The 18196-nt window shown below is 41.5% G+C and overlaps 1 protein-coding gene across 43 annotated transcripts in view; it reads left to right on the top strand.

Annotated features, from left to right (window-relative positions):
- Positions 1 to 18196, top strand: part of LOC122809254 (titin-like) — a 3339665-nt gene that overhangs the window by 2957029 nt on the left and 364440 nt on the right. For 41 of the 43 annotated variants that reach the window (XM_044080625.1, XM_044080596.1, XM_044080621.1 and 38 more), the window contains one exon: positions 1573 to 1611. In XM_044080625.1, coding sequence (XP_043936560.1) covers positions 1573 to 1611 — 39 coding nt within the window. Of the gene's footprint in view, positions 1 to 1570; positions 1612 to 18196 lie in introns of all 43 variants that reach the window. The other 2 variants (XM_044080583.1, XR_006365880.1) reach the window with 2 other exon arrangements.

Below are 18196 nucleotides of genomic sequence, written 5' to 3'. Positions count from 1 at the left end.
ACTGATATTTTAAGCAAGTAGGTTAAAGATTTGTATAGATGGCTTTTATGTTTACAGCAAAAAATTGGACTATGTTCCTTTGGTTTTATAAAGTAATTATTGTCATAGAAGGTTACCATTTTTACGTTCGTCCTTTTAGTTTCTACTCATTGATTGAAAGTAAAATGTACCCTTCTCAGTGCACTCGAAGACTTTACAGTAGTAATATCTGTAGTATTATTAACTTTATTTTATAAAATCACTTAATTTCAGAGGTGAAGAATTTGAACATGTATAACATCTGTACATTTTAGTAATATATTCGTGTGTGACATGTATGACTGTGACATAGTGGTGTGGCAATCATCTTTGATGCCTGATAATTCTTGGTTCCTGACTGCATTGCCTTTTGTGTGAAGTCCATTTGTGACATTTCACCAGGCATTGCGATTTCATCCCGCATCCATTCCCTATGATGTACTGCTACTAGATTTGTTGAGCATCTAAATTGTGTGTAGGTATGCATGTATTGTGTGAATAGGCGTGTACATGCATTTTGTGATGGATCAGTTCCTGATTTGACTGGCTTTTTTGCCTTGTGTCTATTGCTTGCCAGGATAAGTTCCAGATCCTGTATAGCACTAAATAAGATAAAGCAGGTCTCCAAGAATGAATGATTGACTCAATATGACTTGCATTAATAAAAAAAAAAGTTTATTTTGTGCAAGTTTGTGTAAGACTAAGGGTAATTGTTTGCATGTTTCCTGAAATTCCACACATTGTTGATATAGTCAGGTTAAGCAAGGATTCATCTCTAGATCTGTTAGAAATATATTGAAAATGTTCAGTTTAGTTTTTACATTAATATGTAGTATAATTTCATCCATGCATGTATGCTTGCATCCATCTGTCCATTGTTTATCCCACCAAGCAGTTAGTACAAAGCAAGAATTCCTGGATAGGGCACATATATTTGCACATCCACACTCACGTGGACAGCTGGGACCAGTGTCATGTTCTGAGTTTTCTTCTTGCCATTTCTTTGGAATGTGGATTGAAATTAGAAACTCTGGTGAAAACCCATGCAATGACAGGGAGAACATGCAGACTTCTGCACAGCAGATATCCCATTTGAGAGTAAAGTCTGGGAATCGAACATTGAGATGCAGTTGCATGGAACAGAATTTAATGTAACCATTTTGCAGTATCCCACAGTAGGTATAGGCAGCACTCAGCACCAGTAGTAGCCATAGGATCCAGCAAAGGGAATTACCTTGGTCAAGGACATTATAGCCTTACTTTTTAACTTTTTCTAAAAGAATATCTTGCAGACATGAGTAGACTGATTCGTTGTAATTAATGACTAATATAGTTGGTGCATTTAAAATACAGGTGCATGTGTAAGTGTCACAGGTATCAGATCTACTGGGCACTTGAAAATTTGCTGGAGGAGAATTTGTGATTTTTGGCACTCAGCCCAAAGTGTTGCATCTCTTTTCCAAGAGCACTGCATTTTGATTGGGTTTAGATTACACATTTGTTAAAAAAACGTATTTACTGCTTTAGACTGATATATGTAATTGTTATTTCCAGCAGAACAAATGATCCACAAAATGGGAAGGCCCAGAAAAGGTAAGTGCTGCCACAGTAGTGCTAATTCTGAATTATGTAGCATGGTAAACAGGATTTACAGACTAGCCAAGCTTTGCATATGAGCAGTTTCAAGTACCGAGCAATGCAGGAAAATGTTATCTGTCATTTTTCAAATACATTAAACTACCATAGGCAGATCAGCAGCAGTTATATGCAGATGGTGAAGTTTTTACATAGAAATGCAGTTGAGAGAGAGCCCCAGTGCATGACAAACAGGAGTAGACATCAAAATCAAAATCCCAGCAGTAGTATGCAGGTTTGCCATAGTAGTCACATTCACATGATGGGCTGTATTAGCACAGACTCATTTGTTAAGGTACGTATACAACTGTTGGTGCTCATTTGGACTGCTCATGCCATTGTGCTGGAATGAATCATAGTAGATCGCCAACATGGCCTATTCTATCTGCTAGTAAATCTGTTGGTAACGTTGGGTCTTCTAGCTGTCCAAAGCAAGTCTGTTTTCAGCATCACTCTTTTTAGTGCCCATAATGTGGCAGTTGGCAACATTTCTTGATCTGATACCCATAATGAATGTACTGGCAACATTGCTTGATCTGGCTGTTCATGTGACTACATTGGCATTCATAAGTGCCTGTCACTAGCATTACTCATTTGTGCTGCTTTTGAAAATCTTATTGCCAACTTTTCCTTTTTGTACTAAATATTTCTCATTAAGTTTCACAGTCACAGTGTAAGTATTGCATACTCATGCAGTCTGTCAAGACTATAAGAAATAATTACTAGATACATTACCTAGTGGATTCAAACATAATAAAAAGAATAATCAAAAAAAAAAAATAATAATTTAATGCATAGTCCTCCAAACTGGATTTTATCACAGTGGACAAAACCTAAAAATGGGACCCATAGGTATGCTACCCCTTCCTGACCATGGAGAGCCTCCCTGTACCCTGCCCCTCACCAGATCACTGCCGAGACTCCGTCCTGATCTACTTCTTCCTTCCCTACTCCTAGTGTCCTTAACCACCCCCATGTCCTGCTAAACTGACTGCATTATAACTCCCTGCACCACCCTTTTCTGACTTATCCATATTATCCTACCATTGTATTTTACATCAGCACCTTATCAAGCTGTCTCCTCCATTCTCTTTCCCTACTACTGTGAATCTCCTCCTGTTCCACTATAGCATTGCCTACAAACTCTCTTCACTTTGCTAGCTACAGACGTATATATTTCACTTCTGTTATCTTCTCTCATTACCCAAATCAACCAATGTGTCTAGGACCTTTCTAAGCCCTGCTCCAAAACTTAATAGTACATTTTTATCCTGTTTGCACTGTCTCCTATTTCACCCATTCTTCTTCTTCTGTAAACATTTCTGTTCTCTCTATCCTCTTCTGTAAAATGGAAAACATATAAAGTCCTCCACTTCCCTGCACATTTCTAGTACATTTCTTCACAGAACTGTGTCACTGACTTCCATACTCTTTGGAATTCTGAACACACCATCACACACGAAGATTGTTTGCGCCTTCTTCATTCCCTGTTATACATACAAATCCCAACTCTGTTTTTCAACCTGAAAAGAGTTCTGTACCATTTTTGACTCATCCTTCTATGTAAGATGTATACTGTCCACAATCTGTCTAGGTTTTTCAATTATTTTTATTAATTTTATAACTGGGTAAGTCCACTGGATGCATGTGTTTCTTGTAGGGGTAACCTGGAAGCACTGTCTCGTTAAATAACTTGCCCAGAGTTATACAGTAGCAAATGGAAGTGGAAGGGATCAAACCCTTTGCCACTGATTACAAGAAGTTGCTTATTAACTCTCAGAACTTTAACCCTCTATGCTAACCTGTTTTCTGGTAAGGTTCTTGAGAAAGTTGTTTTGTGTGTGACTGGACTCTCAGAGAAATGGTGAACTCTATGTGGTTTTTGGCCTTGGCATAGTACTGAAACTACCCCAGTTAGGGTACTAAACAGCATCCTGATTGCTGGAGATTAAAATTTTTATTCTGTCTTAGTCCTTTTTGATCTTGTTGCTGCATTTTACAAACCAAATCATGATATTTGCCATTTGACCTGTTTCTGTAGTATCTCAGATGCTGCATGACAGCAGTGTGCTTCCTGTCTCGCTAGTCATGCTCAGCAGGTTGCACCTAGAGTTATCTCATCTTCACCCTTTCTTCTGACATGCTTGATGCTACAGGCTTCTATTATATGTCTGTTGCTGTTTGTTATGTACATGCTTCTACTAGTAGACATTATTTGAATGAGAGGGTTAAGTTTTTGCACCTGTACTGGCAACAATGCAGCTTTACCTCTCTTTCATTCTGGATTGTAGGGCTGACTTAAACTTTCTACATACCTGGAATACATCCATACCTGGATGACAGATAATTGGCTTATACTTGGTCTTGCACGCCACCCTTCATAATTCATATGTTCCAGTTTTGAAACCTGAAGTCATCTACAGTAGTGGAAAACTGGTATTCATGTTTAGGGTGTGTAATCTAGGTGTGATTAATTGTAATCAGCTTACCATTAAGGATCACATCTTGGTAGTCATCAAATCCATCTGTTTTCAGCTGAGGAGTATCACCCAAATTAAGCATCTCATCCCTTCTGATAAGTTATCTACAGTTGTACATGCTTTAGACTTTTCATAGCAGGACTTCTGCACTTACCTTTACTTGGGGGTTACCGGATACTGAGCTTGATTGTTTACAGCTGGCTCAGAACTGTGTTGCTTGTTTACCTAGGTGGGCATCCAGATGCCATTATATTATACCAGTGCCACAGAGTCTGTACTGGCTGTCTTTTTAGTTTTGCATTGCCTTGCTTTAAAGATCTGTGTCTTATTTTGTCTTTATCTTACACAATGTGGGTCTCCTTACCTTAGGGAACTCCATATTATCAACCTGCTTTCACTCTCCGCTCCTCAAATTATAGATTTCGGGAAGCTGTGATGATTCAGCTAGATTCTGCTGGGTTATGTTCCTTTGCACACAAGGGGTCTTGCCTTTGGAAGCTCCTGCCTGAATGGCTTAGGATGATCCTGATGTTTTTTTTAATTTCAAACTCTAACTAAACATCTGTCTCTATAACCTGGTCTATGAGGATTAGCCACACACTAACTTATTAGTTAATGGAATTGTCACATTGTATGCTGCTGTAGTCCGCTCTGTTTATTTTATTTATTGTAACAGTCCTTAACTTGTATATGCTTAAATAAACTTGAACTTCCTCACCTTATCCGACTTTGCATCCTCTTCTGAGATGTCACTGTCTGATGTCCACCAACATCCTAACTACTGTCTTCACTCTGCGCATTCCTTTGTCCCAGGTTCTGTATACGTTTTACCAGCTCAGTCCTCCTCCTCCTCCTCCTCCACCACCACCACTACCATCTAGATCTCTTTGCTCACAACCCCTTTGGACCTTTCCTTCCCGAACACTTTCTGTGGGCTTTCCTTTGCCTTATAAATTAAATTTTCAGAGCTTCCTAGCTTAGTATCCCTTACACACAGTGTCTTAAATCCAAGGATAAGATTAAAGGAATAGCTAAAATCCATAAAGGTATTTTGATCTTCCAGTAAGACCAATTCTGGCAGGTAAAGATTCAAAAACAGTACCTGTGATCATGACAGAATGTTTGGTATGGCAGTGAAAGTATCAGTCATATGGAATTGGAGTTGGTATTGCAAAGTATTGTGTGTGTCTGTGTGTGTATGCATTTCAAAACAGAATATACCAACAAATCAGTGCCCCCAGTTTGGTTTTAACATACTAGAAAGCCTGTTTTATAGATCAAAGTATTTTTTGAGCAATGTAAATTTTCTTTACCACTTTATTGACAATGTACTTTTTCATTTGGAAGAGAAGTTTATGTGAGCTTGATATGTTCATTCAGTATTGGAATAGAGCTACAAAATTCTTAAAAGCTACTTCATATGTAGACTTGAATTCTGTTATGTTTATTGATGTGGTGATTAGTACAAAGGAGGGTGAAAATGGATTTACTACCAGCTTACATACAAAAGCCAAGATCTACTAATAGTCTTTTATATTTTACTTGTATGCATCCTAAAACCACAAAACCTAACATTATCAAAAGTCAGGCTAGACATCCTTTGATTTTAGCAGCTGAGAGCACCAACTTTTCTACTGATATCAAAACTTTGTAGGATAAATGCATGGACCAGGGATGTCCTGCTTGTGAGGCCATCAATGTAATCAGTGAGGATGTGGATACTGTAGTCGATACTGAGGCATTGCAAAGACATGACAACACCATTGTATGTAACAGAGTTGGCCTTCAGAGTCGACTGCATTCATAGTAGTAACCATTTTGCAGTATCCTAGCTCATTCCATTCAATGGAGCTCTGGAAGTTTGCACTGTAAGTTCCACTGGGTGGAGCCTAAGCTTTTTGATAACTCAAATTATAACCTCATATTTCAAACAAATGTTCATATTTCTGGAACCGTGGGCGTTACTAAAGTAGTGTAAATGGCAAACTCTTCAGCACAAACTATTTTTATAGTGGCAGTAGTCTTTAGGTTCTAGGCATTAAGCTGGATTTCATAAGTCACAGTAAATACAATAACTGTTAAGCTTGTCATTTTTGTAAACAACTTGCAATATCTCAGCACCCACTCACATTACATACATACTATCAGCAACATTTTGATCACCCAGCTGAGAGCTTTCATATTAGTCTAAGCAGTTCTGCCTGTTCTATGTGGTTGCTGACATATTTAGAAAAACATGACGTTTATGACAATACAAATAAATATATGAATAACTATTTTGTCTTTACTTGCAGCAGACAGAGGTCAGATATCAATACAGTTGTGTTTGTCATTATGTAAGCGTTAAGGTGAACTAGTTTAATACTTTGTACATAGCACGGTTTTGGAATTATTAATGCAAATATTAACAAGTAGTATTTGGCACCTAGAGGTGTCAGTTGCCTATAACTGCAGAAACACCTGGAAGCCTGGTTGCCCAGCTATAATGAGCTAGAGTTGAAGTAGGTAGCATTCAGCAGCAGTGTCATATAGTGCCACTCAAGCATATTTTGCTTGGCATCCATGGGATCCAGCAAGGTGAAAAACATAGATCAGTGACATGGGCTAAGCTTTTTAATTTTTCTTGCAGAATGCCTTGCAGGCATGAGTAGAGTTATTGGCTGTAATTAATAACAAATATAGTCCATCTATTTCAGATACATGTGCCTAAGTATCAGGTCTACATGGCACTTAAACATCTTGCCGGAGCAGGAGTCACAGTTTTTGACACTTTCAGTTTGCATAGAGTCTGATGGAAAGTATACCTGTCTGTTTGAACTGATATATGTATTTGTATCATTTATAGACGTACAAATGATCCACCGACTGAGACAGCCCAGCAAAGATAAGTCCTGCCATTGTAGTCCTATTTCTGTGTTGTGCAGCATGATGAGTGGGACTTAATATACAAGCCCAGATACACATATGAGTAGCAAGGAATACAGTAAATTTTTACTTGTCTTTTTCTAAATGTAACAAAATAACATAGGCAAGTTGTCAATAGCTGTACACAGAGCTTTGAGTGTGGCTGTCAGTTTGCAACATTTGTTCCTATTAAGAGGGTAAAACTTCAATATTTGAAGATGTACATAGTTTGTGTGTTAGTGTTACGTTAATAGGTTTTAGGGGGGGTAGTGGAGATTTGTTTCTTCTGTTTTGTTTGTTTGAGGGATTTCAATAAAACAGTTTTGTGAAATGTGACATAGGCTCAAATGGATATGGCAAGAAACAAGTATATAAACGTTCAACTTACCAAACAGTGTATGCATGTAACAGAAAGGCTGGAACTAGACATTTAACAAAAAAGGTGTTATACGTAAAGGTAGACATAATCATTTTTTAATACAGTGATGCTTTCTGTAATGTCTTTAAATGCCAATGGTCTCACAGATAAATACAAAAAAGAAATAGTGAACTATATTAAAAATGTAGAGTGCAAATTGCTGTGTTACAAGAGATGCACTTGGAAAGAGCTGAACGTGTGAATTGATAAAGAAAGGTTTTCAGGATGGCTGTTCAGTGTAATACCTGGGACAAAGGAAAAGAGGAGTACTTATATTAATTGTAACAGGAGCTCCAATAGTGATAGAAGGGGATTAAAAAAGATAATAATGGCAGATTTGTAGTGCTAAAGGTCTAGTGGTAAGGGAGGCGGATTACATTGGCATGTATTTATATTCCACCTAAAACTGCTATATGGTGCTTAGGAAAATTCTGGAAAAGTAGTCAGTTTTCAGCAAGGAATATTACTTACAGGTGGGGAATGGAATTTGATTTGCAGTAGCGAAGATGTGTCTGGGAGGCCCAGAAGGGGAAAGTATAACAAATGAGGGTAGATTTTTGAAGAAATGTATGAAAACATGTGGCATAGAAGATGTGAATTCAGTAATAGGAGTTTGGAGTGACTTTACATATTATTGCCCCAAGATATAAAAACTGGGCTAGGTTAGACAAAATTTACATTTCACAGGAACATTTAGTTGAAGGTCTTGATATGCACCCAATAACTGTTTCAGATCATGCGCCAGTTGTGACTGAAATAAAAGCACAGGTTAATGAAATAAAAATGAGACACTAGCGCTTCCCCACCTATCTGTTGTTAAGAGTGGAATTTAAGGAATGGGTAGTAGAGATTATTCAGGAGCAATTTGAGAGGATAGAAATTTCTTCTGAAACTATAGCTAGAGAGTAGGATAAAATTAAGATAACATTTAAAAATAGGGTGGAAATAAAAGAAAGGGAGCTATGGTTAAAAAGTAACGAGAATTATTTAGAGGGACTGACAAACGTTAACATATTGCAGAGTAGGGGGAATCTCTCAGAACAAGATGATCAACTGCAGAATGCTAGACAGAAAATAAGGGATTACCTCGATGATATGCACAAGTTTAAAAAGGTTGCTGTTAAGCAACTGTTTTTAGATAAGAACACTAGAGCACAAAAACTTTTAGCATGATGACTCAGGCAACAGAAAGTAGAAAGGGCTGTTGCCAAGCTTAAAACCTATAACAAGGAAGGTAACAATACATCCTGTAGATGTATAAGAATTGTTTCAGAAATTCTATGAAAATCTCTCTAAAGCAGAGAAATATGAAAATCAAGAAAAGATACAAATGGAAATGTTTATGAAAGAATTAAATATGCCAAGGTTAGAGGTAGAGGAGGCTCAATTATGGTTAGGATAGGAGGAGATGAGATAAATATTGTGATGTATAACCAATTAGGGGAAAGTTCCCAGGAATAGCTGGTATTTCTGTAGAAGTTTGGAAGCTATTGGGGAAAAAAACCGAAGGCTCTGGAAAGTTTTTTTAACAGTATTTTAAGAAGAGGAGAAGTACTGACATCATGGAAGAAAGCAGTGGTAGCTGTAATACCTAAAAAGGGTAAAGATCCATCAGATCCAGATTCATACAGGCCCATTTCCATACTAAACCATGACTATAAAGTGTTCACGTCTATAATGGCTAAAAGAATGGCAAACATAATGCCAAAATTGATAGATATGGATCAATGTGGTTTTGTGGAGGGGAGGCAAACATCTGACAATATTAACAGAACATAGATGATCCAGAGGTAAGCAAAATGTAAGAAAATACCATTATTATTAGTGAGTCTGGATGCAGAGAAAGCATTTGACAGTGTAATCTGGGACACTGAGCAGGGAAATGGAAGCATTTGCATTTCCTGAAAAAATGTAAGGTTGATTAGGGGAATATATGAGGGATCGGAGGCAAAAATTAAAGTGGGTGGAGTCTTCTATGATAATTTCTGCTTGAACAAATGAACCAGGCATGGGTGTTTTCTTTCCCCTTTGTTGTTTGCATTATATTTAGAACCATTGACAAAGAAAATAATGGACTCAGAAATTCAAGGATGTTATGTGATCCTATCTCGCCTACATTCAATACTGATGGGCTCGGAGCCGATCCCTCGGCTCCGACTCGGCACGCTATGCTATAGAGCGAGGCCTCTTATTGGCTGAGCTATTTCTTATCCCAGGATGCACCACCACTAATCCCCCAGATCTCGTTTGCCGCTTACAAGCTAAGACGTGGTCTCAACTTGGCTGGGCTAAGTACTACTTTATTTAGGCTTTTCCTGTCAGGAATTTGCTTGTTTTGAACCTAAAAGCTGTTTTAACAGCTATTGTTGTGATACGACTGTGTATTGGATATTTTTGTTGAGAAATTTGTGTTTTTTCGTTAAGGGAAGGTTTCCCGTTTTAGTTAGAGGGGCCTTCCCCTTTTGCTATTTACTATTCTAGCGTGTTATTTGTGGGTCAAGTACCCGTTTAAGTTAGAGGGTCTTGACCCTCCTTTTCTGTGTTTCTGTGTAACGGTATTGTCGTTTTAAAAAAAAAAAAACAAAACTTTACATTTTTTGTTAAACTTTAAACTGCTAGTTTTGGTATTATCTATCTTTAGACATGTCCAAAGAGCATAGACCCTCCGGGTTTAAAAAGTGCACGAGATGTGGTTATAAGATGTCCATAACGGACGACCACTCCTCGTGCGTTTATTGTTTAGGCGCCAAGCACCTACAAGAGTCATGTAGCGTGTGTCATGCCTTCTCATCAAGGGTCCTCCAGGAGAGGAAAAATAAATTAATCCTTAAAGGGTTAATTAAGCCATCCTTCGAGGAGGCTTTATCTTCTTCTCCCTCTCCTTCAAAAAAGAAAAAAGCGTCGGCTCCGACCAGTTTGTCGGAACCGACTGCCAAAAAACCTAGGCAGACTTCTCCATCGGCTCCACGGACTTCGGAGCCGAGGGTGGAACGGTCTGCCTCGATGCCTCCAGTCTCGACCCCTCTGGTTTCGGAGCCGAGGTCTGGGGCATCGAGAGGCGGGTCACCTTCATCGGCTCCACTGATATTGGAGCCGATGAGGGTTGCCGGCTCAGACTCTTCCCCTTCGGCGCCGAAGTCCTCATCGGCACCGAGGGAAATTGCCTTGAGATCTCCCTCGGAACCGATAATTATAGAATCCATTCGGAGCCGGTCCCCTAGTCCTATGGAGCCGATGGAGAAATCTGTTCGGACCCGATCGGTATCGTCCAGATCCTCCAAGATGTCTGATTCGGACATCGACAGGGTGCTCCTAAGACTCTTCCAGTCTCCGGTGTTCCAAAAGTTAGTTTCGGCTCCAGCCCATTCGGCTTCGGAGCCGATGGTCCACCCTGCTACTATGGTTCCTCCTCCAACAGCCTCGGCACCATTGGAGCCGGTGCTGGTGGAACCGGTGGAGGTTTTAGGGTCGGGCCCGACCCTTACTCCAACTCCGGCTCTTGAGTCGGAGTTCGGTACGCGGACTTCTTCCATCGGCCCCGGGGGGGATGCTTCGGGACTGATGTTTTCAGTCCCAAGTCTTCCTCTCGGTGCGTCGGCTGCGGGAGTGCCGTCTACCGTCGTGGCCAAGGAGATGGGACCCTCTTAGGATTCTGGTGGTCCCGCCTTCAGGGCTATGAGGAGTGCGTTAGCCAAATCATCTTTGGCTACCTCCACGGTCTCCCCAGCTCCTTCCCTGCATACCGAGACTGGGTCTTTGGCAGTCCCCCTGTCCTTAGACAGCGGAGCCCCGGGGCCTGAGGTTACCCCCACTGGGGTTTCCCCCCCCTCCTGGAGGTCCTTCTGAAGCTTCTTCGGAAGAAGCCCCAGGAAAAGATCGTGCAAGAGGAAGCACGTTGACTCCCCTGATGAGTCTCTTACATCAGACACTGATCTCGATGATGCAGAGGGGTCCCCTAAGTCTTCCTCAGATGATGTCTCCTTTGCAGACATCCTCGAAGCCCTTAAACAACGAGGCAGCTGGCAATCCAAACCCCCTTCTGCTGATGAGTCGGTGTTCCTTAAGGCCTTCGGGGCTCAGCCCTCCGCCTCCTGGGTGTCTCCGCCCTTCGACGAGCTCTTGGACTTGATCTGTCGAATGGTGTGGGAACACCCAGACTCTGTGGAACCGGTGCCTGCTCGTCCTAATAAATTCCTCTCAGCACCCCCGGAAAAAGAGTTCCTGACTAAAGGTGTGGCTGTAGATGCTTTGGTGGTGGCATCTGCTACCCAGCAAGATGTAGCAGAGGCTTCGACGTCCGTCCATCCTCCTAATAAGGAGTCTAGGAGCATGGATCGGTACGGTAAGCACACCCTAAGTTCAGCGGCCTTTACACCAAGGTCCTTGAACTATCTCACGCACTTTACCAGATTTCAGAGGGATCTGATTAAAGAACTTTCCGATACCCTCTTGGGTAACCTGCCTGAGGAGCTGGCCCAGACGGTTGGCTCTCAGCTGGCTACACTGTCGTCCATTTCAAACTCGTCCATGAGGCTCATTTCTTATGCGGCCGAAGGGGCGAGTAGAGCGGCGGGTACAGGCATTGCTCTACGGAGACAAGCCTGGCTCCGCCTGTGTCATTTTGCGGAGGCCTTTAAGTCTTCCTTTGCTGACGCCCCCTTTGATGGGTCCTCCTTGTTTGGACCCAAGGTAAAGGACACACAGACCCGCTGCGAGCAAGAAGGTAAGACTCTGACTGCCGTAGGAGCACGATTTTCCACTCCCTTTTGGCCTTACCCCAAGGCTAAAAGAGGAGGGAAAATGTGGTTCCGTAGATCTCAGAAGTCTTACCCCTCACAGCAGGACGATCCCCCTTCCAGAGGCAGGGGAGGGGGAAATTCTTCTGGAAGACGCCGTCCCAGAGGCGGCAGAGGCCCTCGCAACACTGGAGACCGCGAGTCCTTTCGTGCCTCTTCAGCCTTTCACAGTCCCTGAGGGATTGCCCGACTGTGCAGCTCCAGAGCCAGTCGGGGGTCGTTTTTCGAAGCACCTAAAAGCCTGGGAAGGTATCACTCAGGACCGATGGGTGCTTCGAATTATCGCCGGAGGTTACACCATCCCTTTCTCTCACTCTCCACCTCAATCCAAAAAAATCCCAGACCCGCCACCCAGTCAACGGGAAACTGCAGCCACAGAAGTTTCAAAGCTGCTGCAAAAAGGAGTCATCCAACTGGTCCCCGCAGACCAGATCAGATTAGGGACTTACTCAAGATTCTTTTTGGTGCCAAAAAAGACTGGGGACTTGAGACCCATTTTGGATCTCAGTATTCTAAACCGTTCAGTCAAAAAGTCCAAGTTCCAAATGGTCACCTTACAAACCATTCTCCCATTGCTGGAGAAAGGTGTTTGGATGTGCTCCATAGATCTCAAGGACGCTTATTACCATATCATGGTACATCAAGCGTCCAGGAGACATCTGCGCTTCAGCCTAGGAGGCAGTCATTTTCAGTTCCACGCGCTGCCCTTTGGTCTCACCACAGCCCCCAGGGTGTTCACCAAATGTTTGGCGGTCGTGACTGCTCACCTGAGAAGTCTAGGATTCCAGGTGTTTCCGTATCTGGACGATTGGCTCCTAACTGCCACCTCCAAGCTTCTACTATTGCGGAGCCTACAAGCCACTATATCACTGGGCAATTCCCTTGGAATCACCTTCAATTGGCCAAAGTCTGTGTTGCTGCCATCTCAACGCATAAGATTCATAGGGGTAGAGATAGACTCAAACCGAATGCGGGTCTATCTACCTACAGACAGGATACAAACAATACAGGCTCAAGTTCGGGCTTTACTTCCCAGATCCAAAGCCCCAGCCAGAATGGTCCTGCAGCTATTGGGATCCATGTCCGCCACGGTTCTTCTAGTTCCCCTGGCAAGGTTGCACATGAGAATTCTCCAGTGGCTTCTTTCAGCTCAGTGGTCCTTTCAGGAACTCCCTCTCAGTCACCTCATATGGATCACGGAAACCTGCAAACGGGACCTTCGCTGGTGCCCTCCAATCTGGATCAGGGACGACCCTTTGTTCCACCTCCTCCTGTGGCCACTTTGACCACGGACGCCTCCCAGATGGGGTGGGGGGGGCATTCCCTGGGCAGGTCAGTCCAAGGCAAATGGCATTCGGAAGAGACCCTACTTCATATCAACATCCTAGAAATGAGGGCGGTGCTTCACGATTACCTCCCTCAGGGCGTAATTGCCGTTCACTCCGACAACATGTCTGTGGTCTGGTACCTGAACAAACAGGGAGGGACCAAATCCTGTCCCCTTTGCAGAGAGGCCATGAGAGTTTGGGAATGGGCAGTGTCGACCAAACGCTTTCTAGTGGCGACTCATATCCCAGGCAAGTCCAATGGGATAGCCGACAGACTGAGCAGAACTATCCTCTCTCCACACGAATGGTCTCCGAACATTACAGTTGCAAATCAGATCTTCAGCAAATGGGGAGTTCCGTGTTGCGACCTCTTCGCGACTCCGCTGAATGCGAAGTGCAAAAAGTTTTTCTCCCTCACCCCGGCTCCGGGGAAGAGCCCTATGGACGCACTAGCCCGTCCGTGGCCCACCGGCTTGCTTTATGCCTTCCCTCCAGTTCCTCTCCTTCCCAGGGTGATTCAAAAGGCATCTCTCTTGGGGAGCAAAATAATCTTAGTTGCTCCTTACTGGCCTCGTCAGGTATGGTTCCCCTATCTTCAGAAATATGCTCTGGAAGGTCCATGGTTCCTGGATCAGATCCCAGACCTATTGGTGCATCACTCGGGACTATTCCACCAGTCCCTACACACCTTAAAATTGACGGCTTGGCTCCTCCTCTTCCAACTATAGTCAGGAGTCATACATTGGATCCAGAAGTTGTACACATTTTATCTTCGGCCCACAAGTCTGCTACAAAGAAATTGTATTCTAGCAAATGGAAAAGATTTGCTATTTGGGCTCAACTCCGGGGCCTGGATCCCATCACTGTTCCTGTTTCAGAAGTACTGAAATTTCTAACTTCTCTGTTCAATCAAGGGTCTTCAGTCTCTACCATCAAGGTTCAATTGGCAGCTATTTCCAATTTTCACAAATCTATAAACCCACCTTTAATGAGCAACAGATTGTGTAAGACCTTCTTGAAAGGTGCTGCGCTTTTAAGACCTCCGATTTCTCATCCTGCTCCTCCATGGGATCTCGATGTGGTGTTACGCGCCTTAACTTCCTTCCCTTGAACCGGCAGCGACATGTGATTTAAAATTTCTATCGTGGAAGACTGCCTTTCTGGTGGCAATTACTTCTGCCAGAAGGGTTTCAGAGCTTCAAGCTTTGTCTGTAAAACCTCCGTACTTGGTTTTTCACAAAGACAGGGTATCTCTCAGGCCAAATCCATCCTTTGTCCCTAAAGTTTGTTCCAGTTTCTGCCTTCAACAATCATTAGAACTTCCAGTCTTCTTTCCGAAGTATTCTAACAAAGCGGAATTCATATTCCACACATTAGATGTCCACAGGCAGTTGCGTTTTTATTTAGATAGGACCAAACAAACAAGGAAAACAGATCAGTTGTTTATATCCTTTGCGGACAATAAATTGGGCAAAGCCGTCACAAAGGTCACTATTGCCAAATGGATCAGGGACTGTATTACTCAAGCTTATTCTTATTCTAATAAAGAGCTTACCGCCTCTGTCAAAGCTCATTCTACAAGGGCTATGGCTACTTCGGTAGCATTTCATTCTAAGCTTGCCATTAGTGACATTTGTGCTGCGGCTACATGGTCTTCCCCGCACACTTTCATTTCCCACTACAAATTAGATGTGGCATCTAGAGGACGAGCTTCATTTGGTTCCACAGTGCTCAGGAGTGTTTTCCAATGAGCCACCCAGGATTTAGGTGCTAGGGACGCTGTCCCATCAGTATTGAATGTAGGCGAGATAGGATCACATAACATCTTTTAGTTATGTACTTACCATAACTTTAGATGTTTGGGATCCATCTCACATTCTAATAACCCACCCTCCTTCCCCCTTCCTTGGAGATCAGAGGATATCAGAAGGTCCGAATCCTGTTGTTTCATCTTGAAACATCTAACAATGTTATATAAACAAGTTGTGCATGTGTGCATGAATGCGGACAAACAAGATCTGGGGGATTAGTGGTGGTGCATCCTGGGATAAGAAATAGCTCAGCCAATAAGAGGCCTCGCTCTATAGCATAGCGTGCCGAGTCGGAGCCGAGGGATCGGCTCCGAGCCCATCAGTATTGAATGTAGGCGAGATGGATCCCAAACATCTAAAGTTATGGTAAGTACATAACTAAAAGTTATAATTGGTGTGGTATGGTTGTCAAGAAAAACTGGCTCTATTTGCAGATGATATTATCTTGTATCTGACAAAAGCCAGAAAGAGACATTACAGTGTTGTGGAACATTATGAGACAGTTTCACGTATTTTTGGGATTCAGAATTAATGAAGCTAAAACAAAGGCATTAGTGGTAAATTATGTACCCACACATGAATTGGTTTAGCATTATTCATATTTTTGGGGACATGATAAAATGAAGTATTTAGGAGTATGGATCAAAAATGATTCTGGTGTGACAGCTAAGGATATGTGGGAAGAGATTAAACAAAAGATAATACAAAAATTAAGAAAATGGAAGCTTTGTTATATGGATATGGATAGTAAGATACAAGCAGCTAAAATGTTTTTAGTCCCTTTAGTCTTATACACAGGTCAGGCATGTTTTTATCAACCAAAGGAGAAGTTGTGGATAGCAATTAATAAAGAGCTGAAGGACTTTATCTGAGAGGAGAAGATGGCAAGAGTCAAGTGGGATAAGCTGATTCTTTTGGTAGAACAGTTCAGACTGGGATTACCCAAATTGAAGGGGTGTTTCAGAGCTACACAGTTAAGACTCCTATACACAGCACAAGCAGGAAACTATAATTCAAAGTGGAAAGGGGGGATGATGATGAAATGGGGGGAAGCTCAGGAAACAAAGTAAGGCTGGGATTTTGGATGCAGGCATTTAAGGAGAATAACAATAATCGTACAGAGTATTATATCTATAAAGTTGCAGAAAGTATTCTAAGTAACCGAACACAGGAATGGAGAAAGGAGATTCTTCCGATAGGGTTGACTACAATTAGGAATGTAGAAAATAGCCAAGAGAGGCTGGAATTTATTGAAGAATACTGGCAAAGGAACCAAGGTATTGGGAGCAAATAACTAGAGAGGGAAAGATGATAGAAAGGGAAGACACCAAGAGTTTATTTGGACTGCAGGTTAGAAATTGCCTTCCATATCAAGGATTGATATCAGAGTATAGACAAAGAGAAAGAAATAGGGGGGGTCCTAAATGAAAGATCAGCACTGGTAGAGTTGTTAGAGTCTAGAACAGAAGCTGCTATTAAAAAAGGAATAATTAGTAAAAAAAATGTAAAATATTGCCTGGTAACTATAAGAATCAGTCTGGGAAGAGAGATTGGATAAGTAATTCATAAAAAAAAAAATGGGAGGATGTATGTTTGTCTCCCAAATATGAAACAAAACCTAGCAGATTTAGGATTTTTGCTTGGAAATATTTACATAGATATTTTTATACCCCAAGTAGGCTCCAGAAAAAATTTCCTCAGGTAGACTGCAAATGGAGGTGTGGAGGTATGATGGAAAAAAGTGGTAATTGGGAACATATTTTCTGGGAGTGCAGTGAGTTGGACTTTGAGGATTACTTGTGGGATGTACTTTTGGAGATGTTGGATGGGCAGATTGGTGTGACGAGGGAGATGATTTATGATTTTTCTGAGCTATGATACCAAATTGGAACTGCCTAGACATAGTAAGACCTTGCTGTGTTAATTATGATGCCAAAAAAGCAATTACTAGAAAATGGAAATCAAAATCTAAAGCAACTGTACTAGAAGTAGTGAATATAGTAACAGAGAGAAAACAACTGGAACTGAGATCTTTAGAAAAGTGTAGGAGCAAACTACATAGGAAAAATGGGAATTGTGGGAACAGTAAATACAGGAGAAGAACAAGGTTTAAAAGAAGGCAGGCCTTAAATGAGCTATGTAATATTTGACTGAAAATGAATGGTTATATTATAAGTGGTGTGTGTAATGTTTGCAGCAGGGAATGCTTCAGTATGGTTTGTGATGTAAAATTCTTGCAACTAGGATTGTGTCGGTGTGGTTTGTTTTCATTTTTATAAATGTATAATTTACTGTGTCATAAGTGATGGTTTAATAAAGATGTTTCTTTAAAAAAGGGTAGGAATTGACTAATTTGTGTAATGTTAGTTAGGTTATATGATATATAGCAATATATGTGAAGTATAATGTTGGTAAATGTGAACTTTTAATAGTCTGTTTACTTTTACATAAATGTAAATTTGCCTGTGTCACAAGTGATAATTCAGTAAAGCTGTTTAAAAAAATAGCTGTATGCAGATGGTGCAATGTATCCATAGAAATGTAGTTGAGAGGCAAAACTAATGTTTTACCACATAAGGAATAGAAATAAGAAGAGCTCAGAAGAATAAACCATAGCAGTAGTATCTGTGTTTACAGTAGTGTAAAGGCCTCCCATAGTCATGCAATGGGCTCTGACTAATTTGTTACGGTAAATATACAGCTAACAGTCCTCATTCAGGCAGCCTCCGTCATTGTGCTTGAATGAATTATAGTAGGTTACCAGCAGGGCCTGTTCTGTCTGTCCATAGTAAGTCTGTTGGTTTTG

This window comes from Protopterus annectens, chromosome 8.part0 (assembly GCF_019279795.1).
Source record: "Protopterus annectens isolate FY-2018-M chromosome 8.part0, PAN1.0, whole genome shotgun sequence".
Classification (NCBI taxonomy): Eukaryota; Metazoa; Chordata; order Ceratodontiformes; family Protopteridae; genus Protopterus; species Protopterus annectens.
Note: the sequence above shows the minus strand (reverse complement) of the source record. Positions and strands in the feature narration are given on the sequence as shown.